At 43.0% G+C, this 21,562-nt stretch overlaps 1 protein-coding gene across 3 annotated transcripts; it reads right to left on the bottom strand.

The window, feature by feature from the left end:
- Window positions 1–123: 123 nt before the first annotated feature.
- Window positions 124–20,038, bottom strand: RIOX2 (ribosomal oxygenase 2). Of its 3 annotated transcripts, none has more exons than XM_054080723.1 (10): window positions 19,897–20,038; window positions 14,630–15,065; window positions 12,757–12,876; window positions 11,431–11,559; window positions 8,315–8,418; window positions 5,047–5,149; window positions 4,231–4,396; window positions 3,498–3,586; window positions 2,130–2,240; window positions 124–821 (listed from the first exon to the last, which is right to left on the bottom strand). In XM_054080723.1, exons 2-10 carry the CDS (start codon window positions 15,059–15,061, stop codon window positions 660–662), a joined length of 1,416 nt encoding a protein of 471 aa, XP_053936698.1. In that variant the 5' UTR covers window positions 15,062–15,065; window positions 19,897–20,038; the 3' UTR covers window positions 124–659. The 3 variants fall into 3 exon arrangements, with proteins under 3 accessions (XP_053936698.1, XP_053936552.1, XP_053936628.1); XM_054080577.1 differs by lacking the exon at window positions 19,897–20,038 and adding an exon at window positions 19,254–19,754; XM_054080653.1 differs by lacking the exon at window positions 19,897–20,038 and adding an exon at window positions 19,254–19,752 and having other exon boundaries at window positions 124–818.
- Between the last annotated feature and the right edge of the window lie 1,524 nt (window positions 20,039–21,562).

The raw sequence follows: 21,562 nt of genomic DNA, 5'->3' as shown, positions 1-21,562 counted from the left end.
ATATTAAAACCTAGATGTTCAAGTATGAAAATAACTGTGGTGCTCCCATCAAACCCCACTCGAGGGAGCATTGAAGATACAGTTTTCAGTTACAGGTTTGGATTACTTTCATGTTAAATCACTGCTGAGGGAGGCAGAGGTTAAATACCATTGTGTGTTTATTCCAGAGGCAGCAACATCTGAGAATAAATGGGTTTTCTTGGCAAAGTCTTATCCCTTTGGGAAACAGCATACACAGCTTTTACTGAGAAGTTTTTGTTCTCTGGGGCAAACAAATAGAACAAAACAGATTTTTCTTGCTGGTGAATGTACAACTGGTTCCAGGTCCTGGATCCTGCTCCATGAATACCTTTTGATATCCTCCCATAAAGGAGGATACCACAGCACTGGTGTTACTATGAGAGTCTTATTCCATCCCCAGGCTTGGAGCAGTGGCTCACTGGACAAGGAGCAGCTTACCAGTTTTTCCTGATGCCCATTTTCCCAAAGCTAAGGAAAGAATAACATTTGGCAGAGTATATGTATTGCAATGCTCTGTTAGACAGCAACACAAACCAAAGAATGGATGGATAAAAAAAAGTAATTTAATAAGCCTTTCTCTCCAGAGACTCTTAAAGACCAGAAATGCTACTTGCAGAAGCAGCTAATACACAAAAGCATCAAACAACTTCAATTAGACATTCAGTCCATAGTGATAAGGCAAGGTTCACTTTCTCTGCATCCGAAGTAAGATTAAGCTCTTTAACATAAACAGTGCTGCTACTCCAAATCTGCTTCAGTGCATCCAGGTACGACAAAGGAAACCGCAATCCATGAGTCTGCTGAGGGAAAAAACCAAAATTAACCCCAAAGAAACCTTCAGGTAAGTGCAGCATCCCTTATCACAAAACAGTGTCAGCCTGTAGGTACCGATCAGAACGTGCTCCTTTCCCACATCGCACTTGTCCAGAAGATGCAGTATTATCCTGGTACCTTTCTTAATAGAAAAGATACCCGAAATCTCTTGCACCTTACACCTCCCTACCTCTTAAGGTGTGCCAGGAAGTGTATGTCATCCTGTTCCAGTTCCCATTTTGAAGAAGGAAATGCTTTTTTAAATTTGCACTCTTGCTTAACCCTGCCACTGGTATTGGCAGCTCAGCTAAGCTGCTCCTACTTGGCACAGGCAGTCCTTAACAAATAACTTGACAGAATCCCTGAGTACCTCCAGCACTGTGGATGGACACTTTACAGGAACGTACATTCTGGGATTTGCACACGCTGTACAGGTGCCAGTGTATGACTTCAGCTGACCATATTCTTTACTGCAGCAGACCACTGAGATTTACCTTGAAAGGTATTAAGTTTTAATTAAATTACTGAGACAAAACCAGGCTGTTTTGCCCTTACAGTGTACTTGTGCAGACCTGTATTCAAGTGTTGCATCTTATTCAAGTGCTAGGGCATCTTGCTGTCATGAAATGGAACAAGAAGTTCCAAAGTTCACAGCCACTCCAGGAGTGTTCATGATTCCAGTGAGAGCACATGTGTATGTGCTTTCTTTAGACAGTGGATGTCCCCCAAGTATGAACTGAGACGAAGAATCTGCAGCCTTATTAACAATACAAAAAGTTCCCTCCTTACATTACAGTAATAGAGTTAACTCTTTACTCCCAATGTTGACCCACCCCACCCTAGAAGGAACACTCTTATCTTGTGGCATGTTCCAGAGGATACAGAATCTAACACAGGTTCAATGTGGCGTAAACATGGCACATGAGTGATCCCTGCCCCTACTCCCATGTGCTCACATATCCAGTAACCTTAATAAAGGCTGTGCTGAAGGACACACAAGTAAGAGACACTTGCAGCCACCCCTGTAGCTTTGCTACCTTGGACATAAGGCATCCAGGAGAAATCCTGTTAACATCTCAAACATTTAACCAAGCGGGAGATTACAGGACTTAATTCAACTATTAACTGCTTCTGTGTTGCATCCTCAGCTCATCTGGGTATTCAGGAGCCGGGCAGAAATGCTTTGGGTACTAAGGACTAGAGCAGAACCCAGGCCACTGCTACCACTGCAGCAAAACCCAAGAGAGCAATGTAGCTTTTGTTGTGCTTTTGTGCATGTGTAAACGGGAACAAACCTGTGTTGTGCGTTCCTCACTAGTACTATCATCTTCAGTCCCCATCATGTGCGTTTCCCTCCTGTTCCTCAAAGAATGATACACATAAACCATTTCTCTGCGAATTTCATCCTAAAAGACAGTAGGAAGGAGACAGTTAGGTATGATCCACACCCTGAAATCCATCTCACTTAAGTGAAACCGTTGGCTCCTTAATGCTGGTGTCCACTGTAATGCCAATGAAAGCAATTCGCCTTCCTAACAGAATGATCCAACAACCATCTGCTGCAGAAATGAGGGAGTCTGCAAGAGAGCTTTGAAAATTTACTTACAACCTATAATTTTCCGCCTTAATTCCACCTCCTCTAGGCTCACAGGACTGCAGCTGTGTAGAAAACATGCCATTTAAGGTACGCCTCCTGGAAGGCCTTAATGAAGGAGTGTACATCAATAGATTTCTATCATGATACTGATCTGCCTTCTTAAATCACATGCCTGTTATCATTCCTCGGTCAAAGCTGTGCAAAGCGATTCACAGCTCTGTGGGCAGGTCTCACACAGAACTTGGCAGCACTAGCCTTGCATGTGTACTGTCATTATCCATATGAAATCAGAAGGCAGGGCAGCAAAACAATTGCAAAAATAAGGTTTCCAAACCCCAAACATTCTCACAGCAGTAAGGACACAAACAAAATTGGGGAGAAGAATCAGAAAGTAATGGTATGTTATTCCTACAGAGCAGCATTTACTCATTCAAAAAAATCATGCAAGATAAGTCATTCTTTTTTGGGGGGGTTGCCTTTTTTTAATTAAGACAACAAAAATCACTTTGACAACTTCATACTAATAAACCTTCACAGATAAGCAGCAGTCTGAACACAACATAATCCGAGATGCCAGCATCTGCTTTTGTGGAACTATTCAGTAGCGCCACTGGCACCGGCTTAGGTACAAAGATAACTAGGAGGTGAAGACTAAATGCAAATGCAGCCAGCAGAAGCTGCAACCAGGAGAATTCCCTCTCTTCAGGAAACGTATTTCTATAACTTATTTATGCTCTTAAATACAAAGAATAAATAAAAGAAAATCCATTATGAAGAGCTAGAGAGGCCATTTAGCAGCTGCAATGATCTGTCCCATCGAACCTCGGCTAAAAGCCATGCACCTACCATGCAGAATCACAGACTAAATTTAGTTCTGTAGCCCTCCTCCAGATTGTGTGACATTCGTGCTTGACAACCACCCCATGATCTCCTAACAAACCCTAATGGAATGCAGGACCTAAGTAAGGATAACTGCACAACCCTTTTAGACCAGTACAAGAGAGTAACAACTCACAGACCTCGCACTCCCACACCAAGTATACGAGGGTAGTTTTGTTATACTTACAGAATTCTCTTGATCTGGTTCCACTGTAATGACAGCATGATCTCTAAACTGCAGCCTGATCTTGCTATCTATTTTTGGCAATTTCCCACCTAAGAAAAAGAAATTCCCCATCAGAAAGGCAGGAAATACCACACAAACAGTGCAAATGGAGTTCGCTGTGCAGTATCCTCTCTCTCGTGGCTAGATTTGTTACCTACGTTTCAGCATCCACATGTTCTCAAACTCAGGGGGAGGCAGTTTTTTATTGTTTCGCCTTTACAGTCTACAAGTAGCTGTAATAGCAGGGAAGTGGTGGATTCCTCTACACTGGACACTTTTAAAGCTCAGCTTGACAGGGTGCTGTGCCATCTCATCTAAACTGTATATAACCTGAAAGGTTGGACCAGATGATCCCGGAGGTCCCTTCCAACCTGGCACTCTGATTCTGCGTGACTCTGTGATAAGGCCAAATTCTACCAGTTAAACATTCTCAGTACCTACTAGTTCATTAAAGCTGCCAATTTCAATATTCGCTAACCTTTATTTCACTCTAAGAGAGACATGTTAATCCCTTCCACTACCAACAGGGAATTAACCGAATGAGGTGTGCAAATGCTCACGTAGAGCCTGGCACAACATGAAGCTGATACTAGCCTAGAATCTTTGCCTACTATAGAACACCAAAGCCATAAGAGGCAGAGGTAGCAACAGCTCTACCATCACATTGGCCGGTTCTGGTAACTTCAAAACTTACCTGGAGTCAAAACATCAGAGTCACATCCCAAGCAAGGCGGCAACCGGTTCATAATGAAATCCTTCTTCATGTCAGATGATCTCAGTTCTGAGGTGTTTTCCAGGCGGTCTGCAAGCCTTCTCAAGAGGCTACTCATTTTTTTTGTTGAGTCAGCTATATCCACCTGCTAAGTATTCACACAGAGTTGTTCTTTCATGAATTCAAGCTAAACAGACTAAAGAGAAAGAGCTGCGGTAATGCAGAAAAAAACTGGACACTCCTCTTTTTATCTTTACAAAGGGTAACTTTTACTCCCAAAACAACAAACTTTGTTTCTTTGACAGGTTCCTGACAAGCTGTTCACTCACCACAGCTGATGCTCACTCTCTCCCAGCCTGGGGCTATCTGCAATGCCAAAAGACTTGTCAGGTATTTGAAAGACAGCCTTGGCCTGCTGCATGCTGAGGAGCTGATCAGCAGCACACCTGGGCTAGCATAAAAAGGCCACAGAAGCAATACACAGCTTTGCTAATTTTCAAAGGTTCTAAAGCCTGGCCTGACAGGGACTATGCCTGTCTGACAGCTCCAAAGCAAATACCATTAATTTTAGCAGGCAATAAACTATACAAGGATACTGATACAAAAGAAAGGCAGTGCAATGAACTAAGCAATGCCTCAGATGGAGCAAACCAGTCATCCTGAAGTCTTCAAAAGAAGTGGTTCTGCAGCTAGACAAGATAGCATTGCTCTGAGCTTTTAGAGTAGATCAACAAAACACACCTCAGTGCTCAAGTTTCAGCTGGATGCACTGTTGTTCCTTTAGTCCCCCCTACTTACCATAAGCAGTTGCCTTGGTATGCTTCTCCGCAATGCCACATCTTCTTTTGCGGTATCAAACACAAGGCCAGGAATTGCATCCAGTAAGAAATCTCCCCAGGAGCTGAAGGACAGGAAGAAAAAAATACCTGTGTTACTAAAATGCTTGCACTGAAATAAAGCAGACACCTTAACTGATGTCAAGGGCTGGAAATGTAGTGCTCCAATTCCAAATCTGCTTTTTTTCCATTACCGCTCTATAGTCTCATGCAATAGCTCATGCTCATCTTAACTGAACATGTGTCCTCCCTAGCTTCAGGTCAGTGGCACTCCAACAGTGGCAAGGAATCGGCTTGAGGTGGGCCCAGTTTGTTCTGATTCACGTGCTTGCCATTTATCAGTGGGTTCAGCTTAAAGCTGACCTCAGTGATTGAAGACATTCCTGCCAGGGCCATTATTATCCAACTATATGCACATATTGCCTTCCTGCACGCAATGAAGAGTGTGGGGTTGTGTCACTTAACGTGCTTTTCAGACACTTACATTGAAAAAGGACCCAGGGTTATCAAATCCAACACAGCCTTAAGCTTTGCTACAAACTTAATGACCCCCAGGAACAAGATCTCTGCATATCTCTACAGGGGTTTTAACAAAACCCAACAAGCACCTTGTAGGTGTCTTGTTTGTGTTAAATCCCCACTTTTAGCCTACATACCTAAAAAAAAAATCTGCCCTTTGTTGTCTGTGCTTCAGTTCCCCAATTGTAAGAATAACCTTAAGGAGAGAGGGAAAACAACTGCCTGCACCACCCTTGCCTAGGTTGAGTCAACCTCATCAGGAACAGGCGTGCCTCTCATGCAAAAATGCTGTCCTGTCTGCATGTGGCCTCTCTACCTACCACATCATCAGAGGCTGGTTTAATGGGCAAGCAACCAGGGCAAGTGCCCAGCACCCACGGCTGCCAGCAGAGTCCCTCCTAGCCAGGGCAGGCAGCAGAGCAGAGCCTGTCCTCCAACATATTTGTACACTCCCCCTCTGCTCTTGCTCTCCCTCAGCACTCCCTGCTTTCAGCACTCATCTCTAGACACTATTTTAGCTTCTTTAAAGAAGTGTGACTTGTTATAGTCTCATTTACATTTTTTTAATGTCTCCACTCCAAGTGTTCTGCTGTCTGATACACACTGGGAGAGAAGGACTTTGGCCAATAAATAGATTAAGCATGTTATACTTCTTATTGCTTCCCTTCTCTTGCCCTAAATCTCCAACTGTCAGCAACTATCTTCAGCTATGTGTTGCTTTTCCAAACTTCCCTGCAATAATGAACTCATGCACACACTTCTCTGCTTGCTGGGATCTGGCTCAGAGGAACTGCCCTCCAGCGACAATTGCCTCGGTGCCTAAAAATCCCTGAAAGCTCCACTTCCACTAGCACATGCCACTTCCAAGTGGTCACAAGGAGTCTAAATATCCTCCATAAGGCCTAGATGTTTTCAAGGAGCTTTTTTCAGCTTTCCAAGGAAATGTTTCCAGACCACATTTTCATCTACAGGCCAAATCAAAGTACCAGACTGTATTGAGACTGCTGTTTATTTTACCTATGCTTTCTGAAAGCAGCTGCAGAGGTAAGCCCTTACACGTCATTACTAGTAACCTTAATGGAGAATGATTCCACTTTTTATCCTCAGAATCACAGCTCTTCCTTTTTCCTCTCCTCATTCTGAGACAAGCACCCAGGGAAGAAGCTCCCTCACACTGCTGCTTTTCAAATAACTCAATGGACTGGCATTTGGATTACGCTGTCACGGAGAAACTGCACTGGCTCCACACAAGCCCGTCAGATCTCCAGTGACTCTGTCATAAAGAATGCAATTCCCACCTAACTAGTAACTCTGTATGGATCAAGCTGGACAAACCCTGTTCTGCACTTTCAGGAGGACGCCTACACTCTGGTCTGTAAAACTTCACTCTAACCCAGCCTCCATCAACAACCCAAACACCTACTTCTTCCTTCTTCTATTATCAATCTTCTGTCTGTTCTGTTCATTAAACCAGGTGTGAGAGAAGTGCCAGATCAACACAAGGAGAAACAGGACATCTTTTTGGAGGCCACTGACTGCTAATCACTCTGAACATGCCATCAAACTTGCCAAAGCAGCTCAATACTAACATTGCTTCCTACATAACAAATGAATTCACACTCTTCGCAACCACAGTAAATGCGTACAGAAAATAGCCTTTTTTTAATGCCCTCTGAATAAAAAAACAAGAACACGAGTGTAAATTAAAACCAGCTGAACCCAACTTTTATGAATCGCACCTTAGAGCAGCTTCACCTTAACCCTCTCTTCAAATTGCAAGACTGGTCACATTAAGTGTTACCAGCAATGCTGACATCCTGGGCTTCCAGAATGGTACAGCTGGTGGTTAGAGAGTCCACTCACAATCATCTAGAACACACCTAAACTTGTTCTGTTCCATTTTGTAGCTAACAGACATCCTTTCCAATTCCTAACTCAGACCAATAACTCCAAATCCAGCACATGAGAGGCTGACTAGGCAGCAGCAGCACATCCCTGTGCGATGACAATGTTTCAGTGGGCACAGGGAGGGATCAGATGTATGTCAAAGGCAATCTTGCATGCACAGGGTGGGAGATGAAACACACAGATAAGCAGAAAATACTTGTGAAAGAAGAGAGAACATGATGAAAGGGACAACTCATGGCCTTTATCTGGGTTACGAGAGGAACAGTAATTCCAGCCACCAGTGAGAGATTTTTAGATACAACAGCAAGTTTATAGTTGTAACGTTATCTTCCACATTGAAGTCCACAGCTGGTAAATAATAAAATAATCAATTAAAAAGCAATCAAGCTTGCTGCACTGAAAACCTGGTAAATAGGCTGCTTCAAAAAACAAGGGTCTTAGTCCCATCCTTCCCTCAAAACTTCAATTACTGCTCCCTGAACACTAATTTAGACTCTGTGGCTAACAGGGCAGATATATAATAGTAGGGTACCTACATGCATTCCACGTCACCACATCTCTGGCATGAAGGTAACATGCCCTGTCCCTGTATTACTCACGGGAAAACAAAACACACAAGGGTTAAATAGAATGCACATAGAAAAGGGCTAAGCAGAGCTCATTACAGGGTGGGATTTTAAGAAACAGGATATCACATTTTTAACACATCAGTTTTAGGTCTGTACTATTTACACACATCATCTGGCAGAGGAAAGTGATTTTCAGAAAAACCATACTTAAAAAAAAAAGCAAAGAACAATTACTTGTTTTGGTATGTACTGATGGTCACGTGTGTTGAGTAGGCAATCCCAAGAGGAGTGTCAGCTTGGTGAATAGTTCCTCTTGGGAAGTACAGTAAGTCACCTGGCTGCAAGCAAATAAAAACATATATATTTAAGGCACCTGGTCAAACCTTATTGTAGTCAAAATAGAGAAAATACTCTCTGAGCAGATAGACTGACAACTTACATTTTATAAAATCACAAAACAGAGCTCCTCCATTGCGTGCTTTAATAACATAAAGCACTCTAATCCAGAAGTCCAATACCATAAACTTTCCAAATTACTGTCAGTACTTACTATACATCTGTCTGAAAACACAAAGCGGGCTTTTAACATTTAAGGACATGCACACTCCAGTTGGAGTTGCATAAAGATGAAAAAGCAGCTGAGATGAACCTGCTGACAATACAGTGGGCTAGCAGACTGCAACGTGAATTTGGTCTGATTACATCAAAAGAAAAGGCCAGTATCCCACAAGAAAAGCCATACGTTCAATACAGATGGTAAGCTGTTACAATACTCCTGTCTAAAACTTCCAGTTAAAACACTTAAAAAGCAAGTACAACCTTCCTCCTCCCTGCCTTTCTTCTCACCTATAGAAATTAAATCTCCACACTGATAAAAATTTACATTAGCAAAGTCAAGATAAGAGAGAAGTGCGAAGCCCAGAAAATGGCCTCCAAGAAGGAAAAATCAGTTTATTGATGGCTTCTTCTGTAAACATCTACATAGTTGGACAGCACAACCAAAAAGAAAATTCATAAGGCAACAGTGATGAAACTTGATTCCATTTCAACTTTACCATGCCTTAAATTTAGTCACATCACCTACTTCTAAAAGCCTACCAAACTGTCTACCACAGATATATTGTAAGTGACTGCTACTTGATTTTTCACTGAATTGAAAGGTCTCTTTAGATTATGCTGCTTCACAGGACTTGGCAAGACCAAGTCTCTTCAACAAGCTGCAAATAAGCATAGATCAGCTATATAAAATTCCCTTGTTCTGAAGCAACCCTCTCTCTGCCACTACTAAACTGCCTTCCTCAGCAGCATGGGGACCACAATATCCAACTAAGAGTATTTTGAATTCTCTTAATTAGCAATGTTTCACATCCCCAGCAAGAAAACAAACTGGAGGGAGGGTTGCATAGAGGGAGGGTAAGAGCCCTGAATGTCTACCAGAGTGATGACAAACTAGCCCACAAAAGAAATTATTTCATGCTGTAGCATTGCACGTCTACCACTAAGAAGCCAGGATCATGAGTTTTCAAAGCAGTCTTTGCTGCAAAGTCCAAGTCTTATTCGTCTTATCTGCTAGGTAGCCTCGTCAACCTCATTCACATGAGCCAGCAAGCACAGCACTCTTCAATTAAAATAATCAAAATCTTCACAGATAGGTGGCAACACCGAGATCGGGGCAGGACATACCATTTGACAAGAGACAACACAGATCTGATCACTTTGCTGCCTTCTTACTTCTGAATTGGAGGAGGGAGGTGCAAAGATGGGAGAAGTACCAGCAAATTAAATAGGAAATCATATATGAAGGCAGATGGATAGTCAGCTACCAAATAAGCTGTGCTTGACATCAATAACGAATCAGCCACAGCCTGATGCAGCATCACCAAAACACACTGCAGCTTGGGGCCCTACACACAAACCAATGTGCCTTGCTCTCAGACAGCTACCAGGCTTTGGTGGAAAGGGAGAGCACCAGCAACACAGAATCACAGCATGGTTTGGGTTGGAAGAGACCTTAAAGATCATCGAGTTTCAACACCACTGCCATAATCTCTAGCTGGTCCATTTGTTCTAAACTGCCCAAGGATGGCAGACAGCAAACAGAATTGCAAAAAAAAAGGTAGGAAGTAAAGATTCTAGAAAGATATTTAGGGAGGAAATAAGAGTCATCTGACAGGATCCCTGTCAGAGGCTCCTCCAGACGGACAACTAAAAACTGACAGCAGCCACCAGAAAGAAACTGGTCACAGGAAGCGAGGAACATCAAACAGAAGAAAAATTAATTGAAAACTTCATTCATTTTTAAGCCCTTTTCAGAGGCCAGTATTTTCACTGCATCAGTGGCAGTAAAATGGCTTGCAGAATACATCATTTTTCCATCAAAATCAAAGGCATTGAAGTCCAGCCCAAAATGTTCCAGAAATTAAAAAGGAAACTGTAATTCACTGGACTTCGCCCCACCCAATAGATCACGACTACTGAATAATCCCATCTGTCAAACCACACAGCTAGTGATGTCAGTATCATATCCAATGTGTCATACCATTCCTAAACTACCTGCACCCAAAGACAGGTCTGAACACCGGGAAAAGCAGAGACCTTGAGGCCCTGTGACAAGCCACAAGGCAGAGAAACTAATGAGGCTTACAACACAGAGCGGGACTGTCTGCTGGATAAAAAACATACTTTGAAAGCACAAACATGTAAAAGAGAGCAGGACAAGTACCAGCTGCCCTGCTGTCAAAGGAGCTGCATTCGTTAATCTTCATGAAATGCTGTTTTTAATCCAAATAACAAAACAAAAAAAAAAAAAAAACCAAAACAAACCCACACTTGATTTACAGATTTGGAAAAAAGAAAAAACAATTAATACAGCAAGTTAATATGGAGTTTAGGTCATGCTTTTGTTTATCAGCCAAGGATAATATTTAAATCTAATTCACCAGAACAGTGACAACCTTCAGTAAAGCAGTAAGCCTTAGTGCATAGAAGGATTAGCCTGACTGATCACAGACAGCATAGAAAAGCATAGGAATGCTTCATAATGTCTTTCTGCACACAAACCCACAAACCTGACTCAGGATTCAGGGTGCCCATACTGGAGAATATTAGAGAATTTCCAGAAATAACTAGTTTCTTGGTCTGTTACAAACTACAGCAAAGAATACTTTTGAAAAAGGATAAGCTAGAGAACTATCACCCCAATTTTCTTGTGCTCAGTGCATTGTTCATCAACCCTCCCCTCAACTTCACAACCATGAGCATTCAGAATACTGTCTTCAAGAAAGAGACCTCCTTAAACATGACTATTTTCCTGGCAACCACGACCCAGACCAGGTAAAGCAATTAAATACCTTTAATATGAATTCATGTGTGGGATTCCCAATTATATCTTTTGATTCAACATTATATTCCCGAGCTAAATGCACTGTTGGTTTATAAAGTCGCCAATGTTTCTCACCTTCCAGCTGAAGGATAAACACCTGCAAAAGACCATAAATCCAAATGTATAAAAGGAAGCCTTGCTGCCCCTCACACATCCAGATAATTGAAAATTTTAAGTTGTCTACTTACTTGGAAAGTCTGTGGAACCATGACAGAAATCAGGGATAGAAAACAAAAAGAAACAATATAGACTGTTTTTCTGACAACAGAAGGAACAGATTTCACCTCCCCTGCTCTCAGCTACTCCACAGCATAGCAAACAGGATTCATCTAACATTAATTTTTAGATGCCTAGAACACAGAAATTTAGATTTGAACTATTTCTGTAGGCTTTACTTAGAGATAACAAAGGGAAGAGTTCTGAAGTGTGATCTGTTTCATCCTAAGGTAGGCATTTGGAAATCTCTCTTTCTCTCCAGTCACTTAAACAGGTGCTAGACAACTAACTCAAAAGTAGTATCTGCCACACAGATATTCAAAATACTGGGAGAGCTAGCTCTTATCACCATTCACTGATGAACAGAGCATCAGAAACATCCAGGGGATGCCGTGAGCTGGGGCTTGAAGACACAGCAGAACATGCAGGTTGTGGGGCTGCTAAACAACAAGCATAACAAAAATTAAAATCAGATGTATTTAATGGAAATGGAAAAGAAAAAAGGTAGAAAAGACACGCAGGAAGTGTTTCTGTTTTGGTTTAAGTAGCATAGTCCAACTTTTTTTAATGCACTTGAATGTTTCTTCTAGAAGCTAATTTAAAACCCATTTGGAACACAGGACTTCATCATACCAGTAACTTCTTAAAAACAGTCGGACCAGAAAATGGGAACCAGAACAACCAGTCTGCTTCCACTGCCCAGCTGAAGGAAGAGAAAGTACATAGAGCAAAACAAAAAGGACTTCTAGGTTCTTTGGAGTCTGAATGAAGTGAAAATGAAGTGAAAGCTTCTGCAACTGGAAAAACAAATTCTCTTTTCATTTACTGAAAGTACTAGGTCTGGAAAGCATAGTTTACATAATATTACCACTAGATATTACTATTAGCATCTTTTCAGTAAAATTATACTCTAAAAGTAAGTACAAAGAAACACTTGTAACAAAATACTTTTTCACTGGAAAAAACATTTTTCTATAAGTTATTTATAAGAAAGGGGGGAAAAGGTGCACACGCAGGTATTCCTTGTCAGTAGTAAAAGCCCATGCACAAATTCACAGACAAGGCCCTGCTGTCCTACCTCAACATCGTCGTAGTGAGGGGGAAGGCCCTGCGAGCCCTGGGGAGTAATGTAAACATTCGACCCAACCAGAGACCCGAAATAGCACTCCAGCTTCTCCTGAATCGCCCACAGCTCCTCCTTTAAAAAGAAATGATGCCATTAGTACTGAAGAGCTCAGCCAAGCCAGGGCTGCCCCGCGCACAGCCTCCCCATTGCCTGGGAGGTTTTTGTAGTGAACAATCACATCCCCGCACAGAGACAGAGGCTGGGAAGGCAGATGCTCTGTATGAGTGTTCCTGCTGGAAGCAAGCACTATAGACACACAGGAGATCTACTGTGAAAGTTATCAGTAAGTCTGGTGCTCCAACATAGTGTTGATGTTCGCTCTCTTCCTTGTGACATTTTTAGGTTGCAAAGACAGAAAAACAGGGCAAGGCAGAGATGGAAATAAACCATCTACCAACCCACAAAGAGCAAAATATTTTAAGACAATAAACACATGCAGGACTTGCATTACATGAGCCAGCATCAAAGAGAGAACACAAAGGTCAGAGACCTTTTTCCAGTGACTCCAGTTGTTGCAGCATATTCAAGAACAAACTTTATGCATCCACATCTAACATACAACAAAGGGATGACTCTTGTATCAGAAGATGCCAACTACCAGACCTGCCTTCAACAAATTTCTGTACACTCAGCTCAAGCTCTAGATTTCAGCACAAGCCATGCAACATTTTGACTTCATCTGCGGATGCCCCTGTCGCTGGATATTACAGCTACAGTGAAACTGAGATCAGCCACCAATGCTATACCTGGGACTCAGCGACCGATTTGAGTCCTTACAGACAACTTCACAATTAAACTGGCACTTGATGTGGCACTTTGGGACACGGCTTATTAGGCAGGGTGGTGTTGGGCTGACAGTTGGACTTCAGGATCTTAGAGGTCTTTTCCAACCTTAATGATTCTGTGATAAATTGTGTTGACACCATGGGACAAAAAAAGGACTACCTAAATCCAAATACATACAAGTATTTGAGTCCTTTTTAGAACTGTGCAGGTCTCACTGCCTCATTCTCATCCATGAAGGTTGCAAAGGCATCAAAAAGAACAATGGAGAGAGGACCCTCAGCTCAAACGGGGAGGTACACTTTCATGGTGCAATTCAAAGCCAATCCATTGGCAAGAAATGGCAGAGTGTCCTGGAAATATAATCACAGAACAGAACCACAAAATGGTTTGGATTGGAAGGGATCATGAAAATCATCTAGCCCAGCCCCCAGCAGTGAGCAGGAACATCTCCAACCAGATCGGGTTGCTCAGAGCCCCATCCAACCTGACCTTGAACATTTTACATGGTTTCACACCTTGCTCTCCCATTCAATGAAAGTGGTAAAAAAGCCCCTATTTGCACAAGGAAACAAAGAGGCAGAAGGGATAATTTAAGAAGACACAGATAATCACCAATGTTGGGGACCTAGCTTTTTCTAAACTTTTATGTGACAAAGCAAATTTTGAAAAAGGAAAGCTTAATTTTATAGCACAAACCAGATTTCAATCTTACTGCAGAGCACTGAAACACGGTAGGTAATGCAGAAGCATAAACCATCATTTAAATAACACAGTTCATAGGCTTGGAAAAAGAAAAAAAACAATACAGCAAGTTAAAATGGGGTTTAGTTCATGCTTTTGTTTATCAGACAAGGATAATATTTAAATCTAATTCACCAGAAAACTTACAAGTTCATGTATAGATTTTAGAAGGTCATCAATGTCAGCTACTTCCCCTGGATTTACTGGGGATGAAGATAAAGCTATGTCTAGCATGACTTGAATAAAATACACTACATTAAGCAACATGCATTAATTATATTCAGCAAAACAATCCAACCTTGAATCTCTGAGGCTGATGAAACTGTATTGTTGCCTTTTTCTGATCAAAGTCCTTCTTCAGCTGCATGTAGTTTGCTTTGCCTTCTTTATTTAAAACTTTCTTTCTACCATTCACGCATCTGCAAATATTTATGTCTCGCCCATAGTATAGACCCTGGCTGCACAGCTCCTTCAAATCTGATAACTGGAACAGGGACTGGTAGTAAGCAGCCAGCGTGGGATCATTTCTCTGAACAAGCAGTGGCTTTTGTTCCCAATATTCCCTGAAAAACACCTCTTGTTTGATGGGAGAAATCAAGCTTCCAAAGAGACTATCTGGGCTCTCAAAACTCATGATGGATGCAGATGACTCTGCTTCCACCTTTGCCCGTTTACACTGCGTCTGAATTTCTTTTCCCATTTCAGCATGCTTCCCTCCTTTCTTGGGCATGTTCCTGTTCAAAAAGAGAGAGAACCAAAACAGTTAATCAGTAGTAACACAACCTCAAGAGCTCACAGGCCCAGAGCAGCTCCTTTTGTCTTCTCCAGTGAGTTATCAGAGTACACTGTGAACGGCTCTGCTTCCAGATGCTCACTATTTGCTCAAGCGGCAGAAAAAAGAAAAGCCCACAGCAGGCCTCAAATCCTCTCTCAAACCTCAGCAAACTCCAAAGGGCTCTACTGGGAGCTGTTGCTCACAGAAGCTCAAATCCCACAGCTGGGTCTATAGCAAAAAACATGCAATAAAACCCAACAGCCACGCAACATATCTTTACAAACGCAGGAATCCACTCTCACAAAGAACTTGTGGTAGATTGGTCTTCTGTAGCAAAACCTGCAAATTATTAAAAATATTAACTCAGCTTTAGGAGATGTAATGGAAACTTGCACCCTATTAGGCTTCCTTGAAATGCATTAACATTAGAGGACAAAAAGCCCAAAAGAGAGTTCACTGTGACTTTCTAGCCAGAGCACGATGCGGCAGGATGCATTTCAAGTGCAGAACCAAACCATTTAAACAGGGCATGGGCTCGCTAAGGAAAGCTTTCCTCTTAAGCTGGCTTATACATCACAAACCTAGTGTTTGCACCGCTGGACTAAAGCTTTAGCAGGACCTACAGAGAAGGCAGCTACTGCAATGAGGGCACACTGACACTGGTAGAACAGCACGCAGTAAGGACTACACAAGAATGCAGTGAACAGAAAACACATGGAATGGAAAGAAGGAGGCCAAATGAAAAAGCATATTGCTGTGAGGGAAGGTTCAGGTTCAGCAGGCAAGAATGATTCAACTGGCAGCAGGCTTACAGCAGCTTCCAAAGAAAGAAAAAAAAAACCAGAGCAGACTTCCCTGCAGGTGGAGCAGGTTTTAGGAACATGAAGTAAGGGCACCTGCTTGAGTTCTCCATCCCTGGGAACAATTTTATGCTAAATTATGGGGCAGTGCCAGGCATCTAGTGGTGCTTACTATGCAGTGGCAGTGGCCCACGTCTCAGCCCCTCTCAGGGCCTCCATGCTGTACCTTGAATGGCCAGGTTTAGCAAAGCTAAGTTTACAGAACAGAGGAAACATTGTTAGGCCTTTCTGTTGACTTATGCAATTATATAAGAAACTAAAACTATACGTTTCTGCTTTCATTTCTGTAAAGCTGTCAGACATTGTGGTTTATGTAGAGTAAAAAAAACTCTTTCATCCAAGTACAGACATTTAATTTTAAAGTTGGAAATCATTTACTTTGTTCTTCCAGGTAGATAATGTGCTTGTGTATCATTATGTAAAAATAAAAGTTAATTCACGAAGGTTTAGCTGCCAAGTTCTCAGTAAAGTTAAGGCAAAAAAACAAGTAACAGTAGGTGTAACACTATAGTATGGGCAAACGTACTTGCCTTTAAGACTGCACCAGCATTTCATCCCCCTAGAGTAGCCCAAAGCGTCAGCAGTAGCAAAAGCCTGCCTGAGAAGAAGAGTTACTGAGAAGAAGAGTTACATACCCTGAAAACAAGCCAGCGCTCAGCCCTTTAGCACCACAGCTTGCCTGCTGGGTTTTGGCTGCCCAAGTCAAACCTACTCCGGGCATGTCTGAGCAAGTTTGTGAAGCCAAGACATGGGGAGTTGGAGCATGCTGACGCCTTCATTTGTAAGTAAAACTGAAACCATTACTCCCAAAAAATAAATGCTCTCATTTATTAAGATGCTTTTACTTACACAGATCACTTATTATGAAACAAACTGTGGTTCTGGTATTTGCAAGCAGTACTAAGTTCTCCTGTGCAGCAGCGTGCACGACACCTCACTGCTCCTCTAACTCCTGCGCAGACTGTTCCACCAGAAGTTCCTCTATCAGCCTATACTTCAACAGTAACCTCCAGTCACCTTCCCTCCCATAGGAGGGAATCCACATGACCGCCTTCTTGAGATGGCTGATATTCTTGGCTGCAGCAAGCTACAGTTCTCCACAACGCAAGGGAAGGCTTTAAAAAGGACTGAAAATTAGTCCTAAATTGCTAGAAACCTCTGAAGGTGCTACCTGCACTGAGATCTACGACTTACATCCTCAAACGCCAGCAACATAAATGCAAATAAGCCTGAATCACCAGTTTTGAATCCCAGATCTAAATCCACCATATCAACCTCTCAGCTCACTCACGTTGTATTTAACAAAGTTAAATTCAGATACGTACTATTCATAGAACGTGGCTTCACTTACACAATGTGCTGTTTCATAGTGGGTTTTTGGTCATTACAACTGCAGAACCACAGAATAGTTTGGGTCGGAAGGGACCTTAAAAGACCATCTAGTTTCAGCCCCACTGCCATGGGCAGGGACATCTTCCACTAGACCAGGTTGCCCAAAGCCTCAGCCAATCCGGTCTTGAACACTTCCAGGGATACGCATCCACGACTTCTCCGGTCAACCTCTTCCAAGTGTCTCATTGCCCTCATCAGAAAAAAATTCTTCCTTATGTCCAATCTAAACCTACACCCTTTTAGTCTAAAACCTCTGCCCCTTGTCCTGTCACTACAGGGCCTGGTAAAATGTTTGTCTCTATCTTTCTTATAAACCCCCTTTTAGCACTGGAAGGCTGCTATAAGGTCACCCTGGGCCTTCTGTTCTCCAGGCTAAACAAGCCCAACTCTCTCAGCCTGTCCTCACGAGAGCACCTCATGAGAGGTGCTCCTACCCTCTGATCATCTTTGTAGCCCTCGTCTGGACTCGCCCTAACAGATCCAAGTCCCTCCTGTGCTGAGGATTCCAGAGCAGAACACAGCACTCCAGATGAGGTCTCAAAAGAGCAGAGTAGAGGGGCAGAATCACCTGCTGGACCTACTTCTTTTGATGCAGCCCAGGATACAATTGGCTTTCTGGATTGCAAGCACACATGGCCAGTTCATAGCTGGCTTTTCATCCACTAGTAACCCTAGATCCTTCTCTGTAGGACTAGAGAAAAAACACAGCAACAGAATGGACCTGTTACTGCTTCAGACAGGATCAGTCATTTGAGATCAGTTTTTATCACCTCACACACCAGACGCACCTGTTGATGAGTTCAGGCCTCTAAACTAGACCTGTAACCGCAGGGGGACTCAACACCCTGCAAAGCCAAGGGGAAGGACGATAGCCATGGTGATCCAAGGCCACATGGCCTCCACTGCTCCCCCGCACTGCTCTGCCACACTGGCCTACCAACAAACTTTTCCCAGAAGGGAAAACTGCAGAAAGCCTTACTCCTGTGCCCACAGAGGGTCGCAGTCAGCGTCCCTTCGAATCATACAATCACTTGGTTGGAATAGACCTTTGTGATCATAGAATCCAACCACGCTTGTCCACTACTAAACCATACCCCTGAGCACCCCACCTACCCATCTTTTAAACACCTCTAGGGATGGGGACTCCACCATCTCCCTGGGCAGCTGTTCCAGTGCCTGAGAACCTTTCAGTGAAGAAATTTTTCCTGATGTCTAATCTCAACCTCCCCTGGTGCAACTTGAGGCCAGGGGGCCAGGAGGGGTCCTGGTCAGTGACACTGATACAAAAAGTAGTTACCATTACAAGAAGTGGAATACTTTCATTTAAGCTGAAGTAGAGTCAAGTTTACATCCAAGTAACTGTTTTTTGAAAGTTAGACACAATGTCCCTCTGACAGCACGGTTTTTATAGTATGTCTTTCTTTCAGATAGTGTTTTTCCAGACACTGTTATGCTCCTAGTTCTTTTGGGGATGAGAAAGTCTTGTGTTCAGTATGATCTTTGCTGTACAGGTGTGGGTTTTTTCTATAATCACCTCTTTTGCAATCTTTATCTCAAATGCAAGATCAGGCAGAGCTGGCTCCAAAGCTACAAACCAGCAAGAGATTTGAGTAATGTGAAGTTCACAATAACATTCAAATTAGACCTTGGAAAATAACAAAATATGTGATACAAGAAGTAGTTACTATTACAAAAAGTGGAACAATTCTTGTAATACAACAAGCAGTTACTAAAAGTACTTTGATTACAAAAAGTACTTTGATTTAGGCTGTATTAGTTTAAGTTTTACCTTGTTGCCGTGGAAAAGGCCAAACTCCATAATGAATGCCAATTTGATTATTAAGCATGTATTGCTTTAATGCATAATATGCCAGACACACAGGGAATCATCTCACCTCATGCGTGTGTCCATTGAGGCTGGCAAGCTGGCCAAGATTTGATTCTTATTATTCTTATTACTCTTAATGATTTATTCCTTCTTTCAATCTAAGTAACTGTATTTTTTGAAAGTTAGACACTACGTCCCTCTGCCAGGATGTTTTCTTTCAGTGTGTCTCCAGATGCTTTTTATTCTTTGATGAGAACGCCCTGTGTTCAGTGCGGTCTGCGCTGAACAGATGTCTCCGCCCCTGCCATCCCCTCTCTTCGCAGCCTTTCCCCATCTCCAGTGCAAGGGCAGGCACAGCTGCTCCGAAGCTCCAGGTCAGCAAGAGACTGGACTGCTGTGAAGTTCACGATAACCTTAAAATGAGACCTTAGGAAGTTACAGAAGACGCATGAGATTTCTGGGAGAATTTATCCATATGCATGTGAGTGGGAAATACATCCTGTCCCAACTCCTGCCTCTGCACACGATGGACGGAGATCTCTCCCTCGCCTTGCCCAACCCTGATAAAGGCTGCTCGCTTCCTACAGCTCCAAACAGAGCGTTTATCCCCTGCCCTTTCAGTGCCCCACCTCCCCCCGCTCGCTGCCCCCACGCAGGACTCGGCTCCCCCCGCGGCTGCCTTTGCTCTCCTCCCCCCTCCCCGCACTCACCTGCTCCGCGTGGGCGGGGCCAGCGCTGGGGCGGCCGGGAGGAAATGGCGCCGGGCGGGGCGGGCCGCCAGGCTGGGCTAAAGGCGGTGGGCGTCCCCGCAGGACGGCGGCTGCTCGTCTCTAGGGGTCGCAGCGATGAGCTGCTGAGAGCGAGCGAAGGGGTGGAGCGTCGGAGGATGTCGAGCGTGAATTACGTCCCCTCTTAGGAGGCGGTTTCGCGCCGTTCGGCCGCGCCTGGTGCGGGGAACGTGGTGTTAGAGCCTCGGTTTTATTCCCAGGCGACCGTTTTAAAGCAGCCGCCCCGTGAAAAGGTGATCTGTGCAAGAGATAGTGCTGCTTCGTCTACCCAACCTTATCAACGTGTGCGTGCGAGAGGAAAAATGCTCCGTATTTTGAAACCAGTAGGAAATTAAGGAATAAATCATTGTGTTAAGGGAATGAATTAGCTTAAGCAGTAATAAGAAGAATAAGAACAGAAGAATAATAAGAACAGAAGAATAATAAGAACAAAAGAATAAGAATAAAATAATAAGAATAATAAGAATCGAATCTTGGCCAGCTTGCAGTTGGAAAGAATGTGATTGTAACAGCAGTTTAGCTTGCTTAGTAGTTGAAACAAGGAATAAATCAAGTATTGAAAGGACAGTCCTGCAGCAGAAACAAAAGAGAGACCTGAGCTCACCTACGCGACGCAGTGAGGAAGGGGATAAGATAAAGAGCATCAGAAGCTTCTGGAGACACAAAGAAACTGTGATGTGCATGTAAGAGTGGGCAACAAACTATGATCATGGAATGGTTTGTGTTGGAAGGGACCTTAAAGATCACCCAGTTCCAAGCCAGGGACACCTTCCCACCAGACCAGGCTGCTCAAAGCCCCATCCAACCTGGCCTTGAACACCTCCAGGGATGGGGCTGCCACAGCTTCCCTGGGCAACCTGTGCCAGTGCCTCACCACTCTCATCGTGAAGAAAGTCTTGCTTATGTCTAGTGATAATAAGTGCCCAGAAAAACTATAGACATGTAACATGTTTCCGGGAATCTGTATTGATATGTATGTTTAACCAGTATTTTGTGGAATCTATATGAATATGTGTGTTTAACCAGTATAAAAGTCATGTAACCAGTCTCAGTAGTGGGACACATTAGGTGGATTACCCCATGCATGCCCCAGCACTGTTTATTAAAGTAATACCTGCTTAATAATCAAATTGGCATATTGAGTTTGGCTTTTCATGGCATCAGAAACAGCACAACAGTATCTCCACTGAAATCAGTACATGGATGAAATTAGGGGGTTCAACACAAAACGCTGTGGTTATTTGCATAATATTGTACTTCATACACACAAAAGTGCTCGAGCTTAAGCTGCATTGTTTTTTTTCCTTTTTCTTCCTCTCTGAGGCTCCCTTGAAGAAATCTTCAGAATCCTCAAGGAGCACATGAAAATCTCTTGAAATATTTTCAGTTGTCTTTATTAAAGATGCTTGTTTATTTGTGGTATAATTTACATTGGTTGAAAGACAACAGAAAAATAGTTAGGTAGGTTTTGCTAAAGTTCTGTTCTTGTGTACTCATAGCTCAACGAATACAAAGCAGAATTGCCAGAGAAAGGTGACTTTTGGAAGCCTCAGCAGCCTTATAGTGCCTGGCTAATTTAAGTAGAAGG

Source organism: Cuculus canorus, chromosome 1, assembly GCF_017976375.1.
Source record: "Cuculus canorus isolate bCucCan1 chromosome 1, bCucCan1.pri, whole genome shotgun sequence".
Classification (NCBI taxonomy): domain Eukaryota; kingdom Metazoa; phylum Chordata; class Aves; order Cuculiformes; family Cuculidae; genus Cuculus; species Cuculus canorus.
The sequence above is the reverse complement of the archived record's forward strand: the minus strand, read 5'-3'. Positions and strand labels throughout refer to the sequence as shown.

Bases quoted from the DNA above. Each gene is read 5' to 3' on its own strand.
- RIOX2 (XM_054080577.1), bottom strand. The intron at 8,419-11,430 runs GTATTTAATTGC...ATTTGCTTGCAG, and splicing joins CACATGAATTCATATTAAAG to CCAGGTGACTTACTGTACTT. The intron at 5,150-8,314 runs GTAATTGTTCTT...CCTGTCCTTCAG, and splicing joins ATCAGTACATACCAAAACAA to CTCCTGGGGAGATTTCTTAC.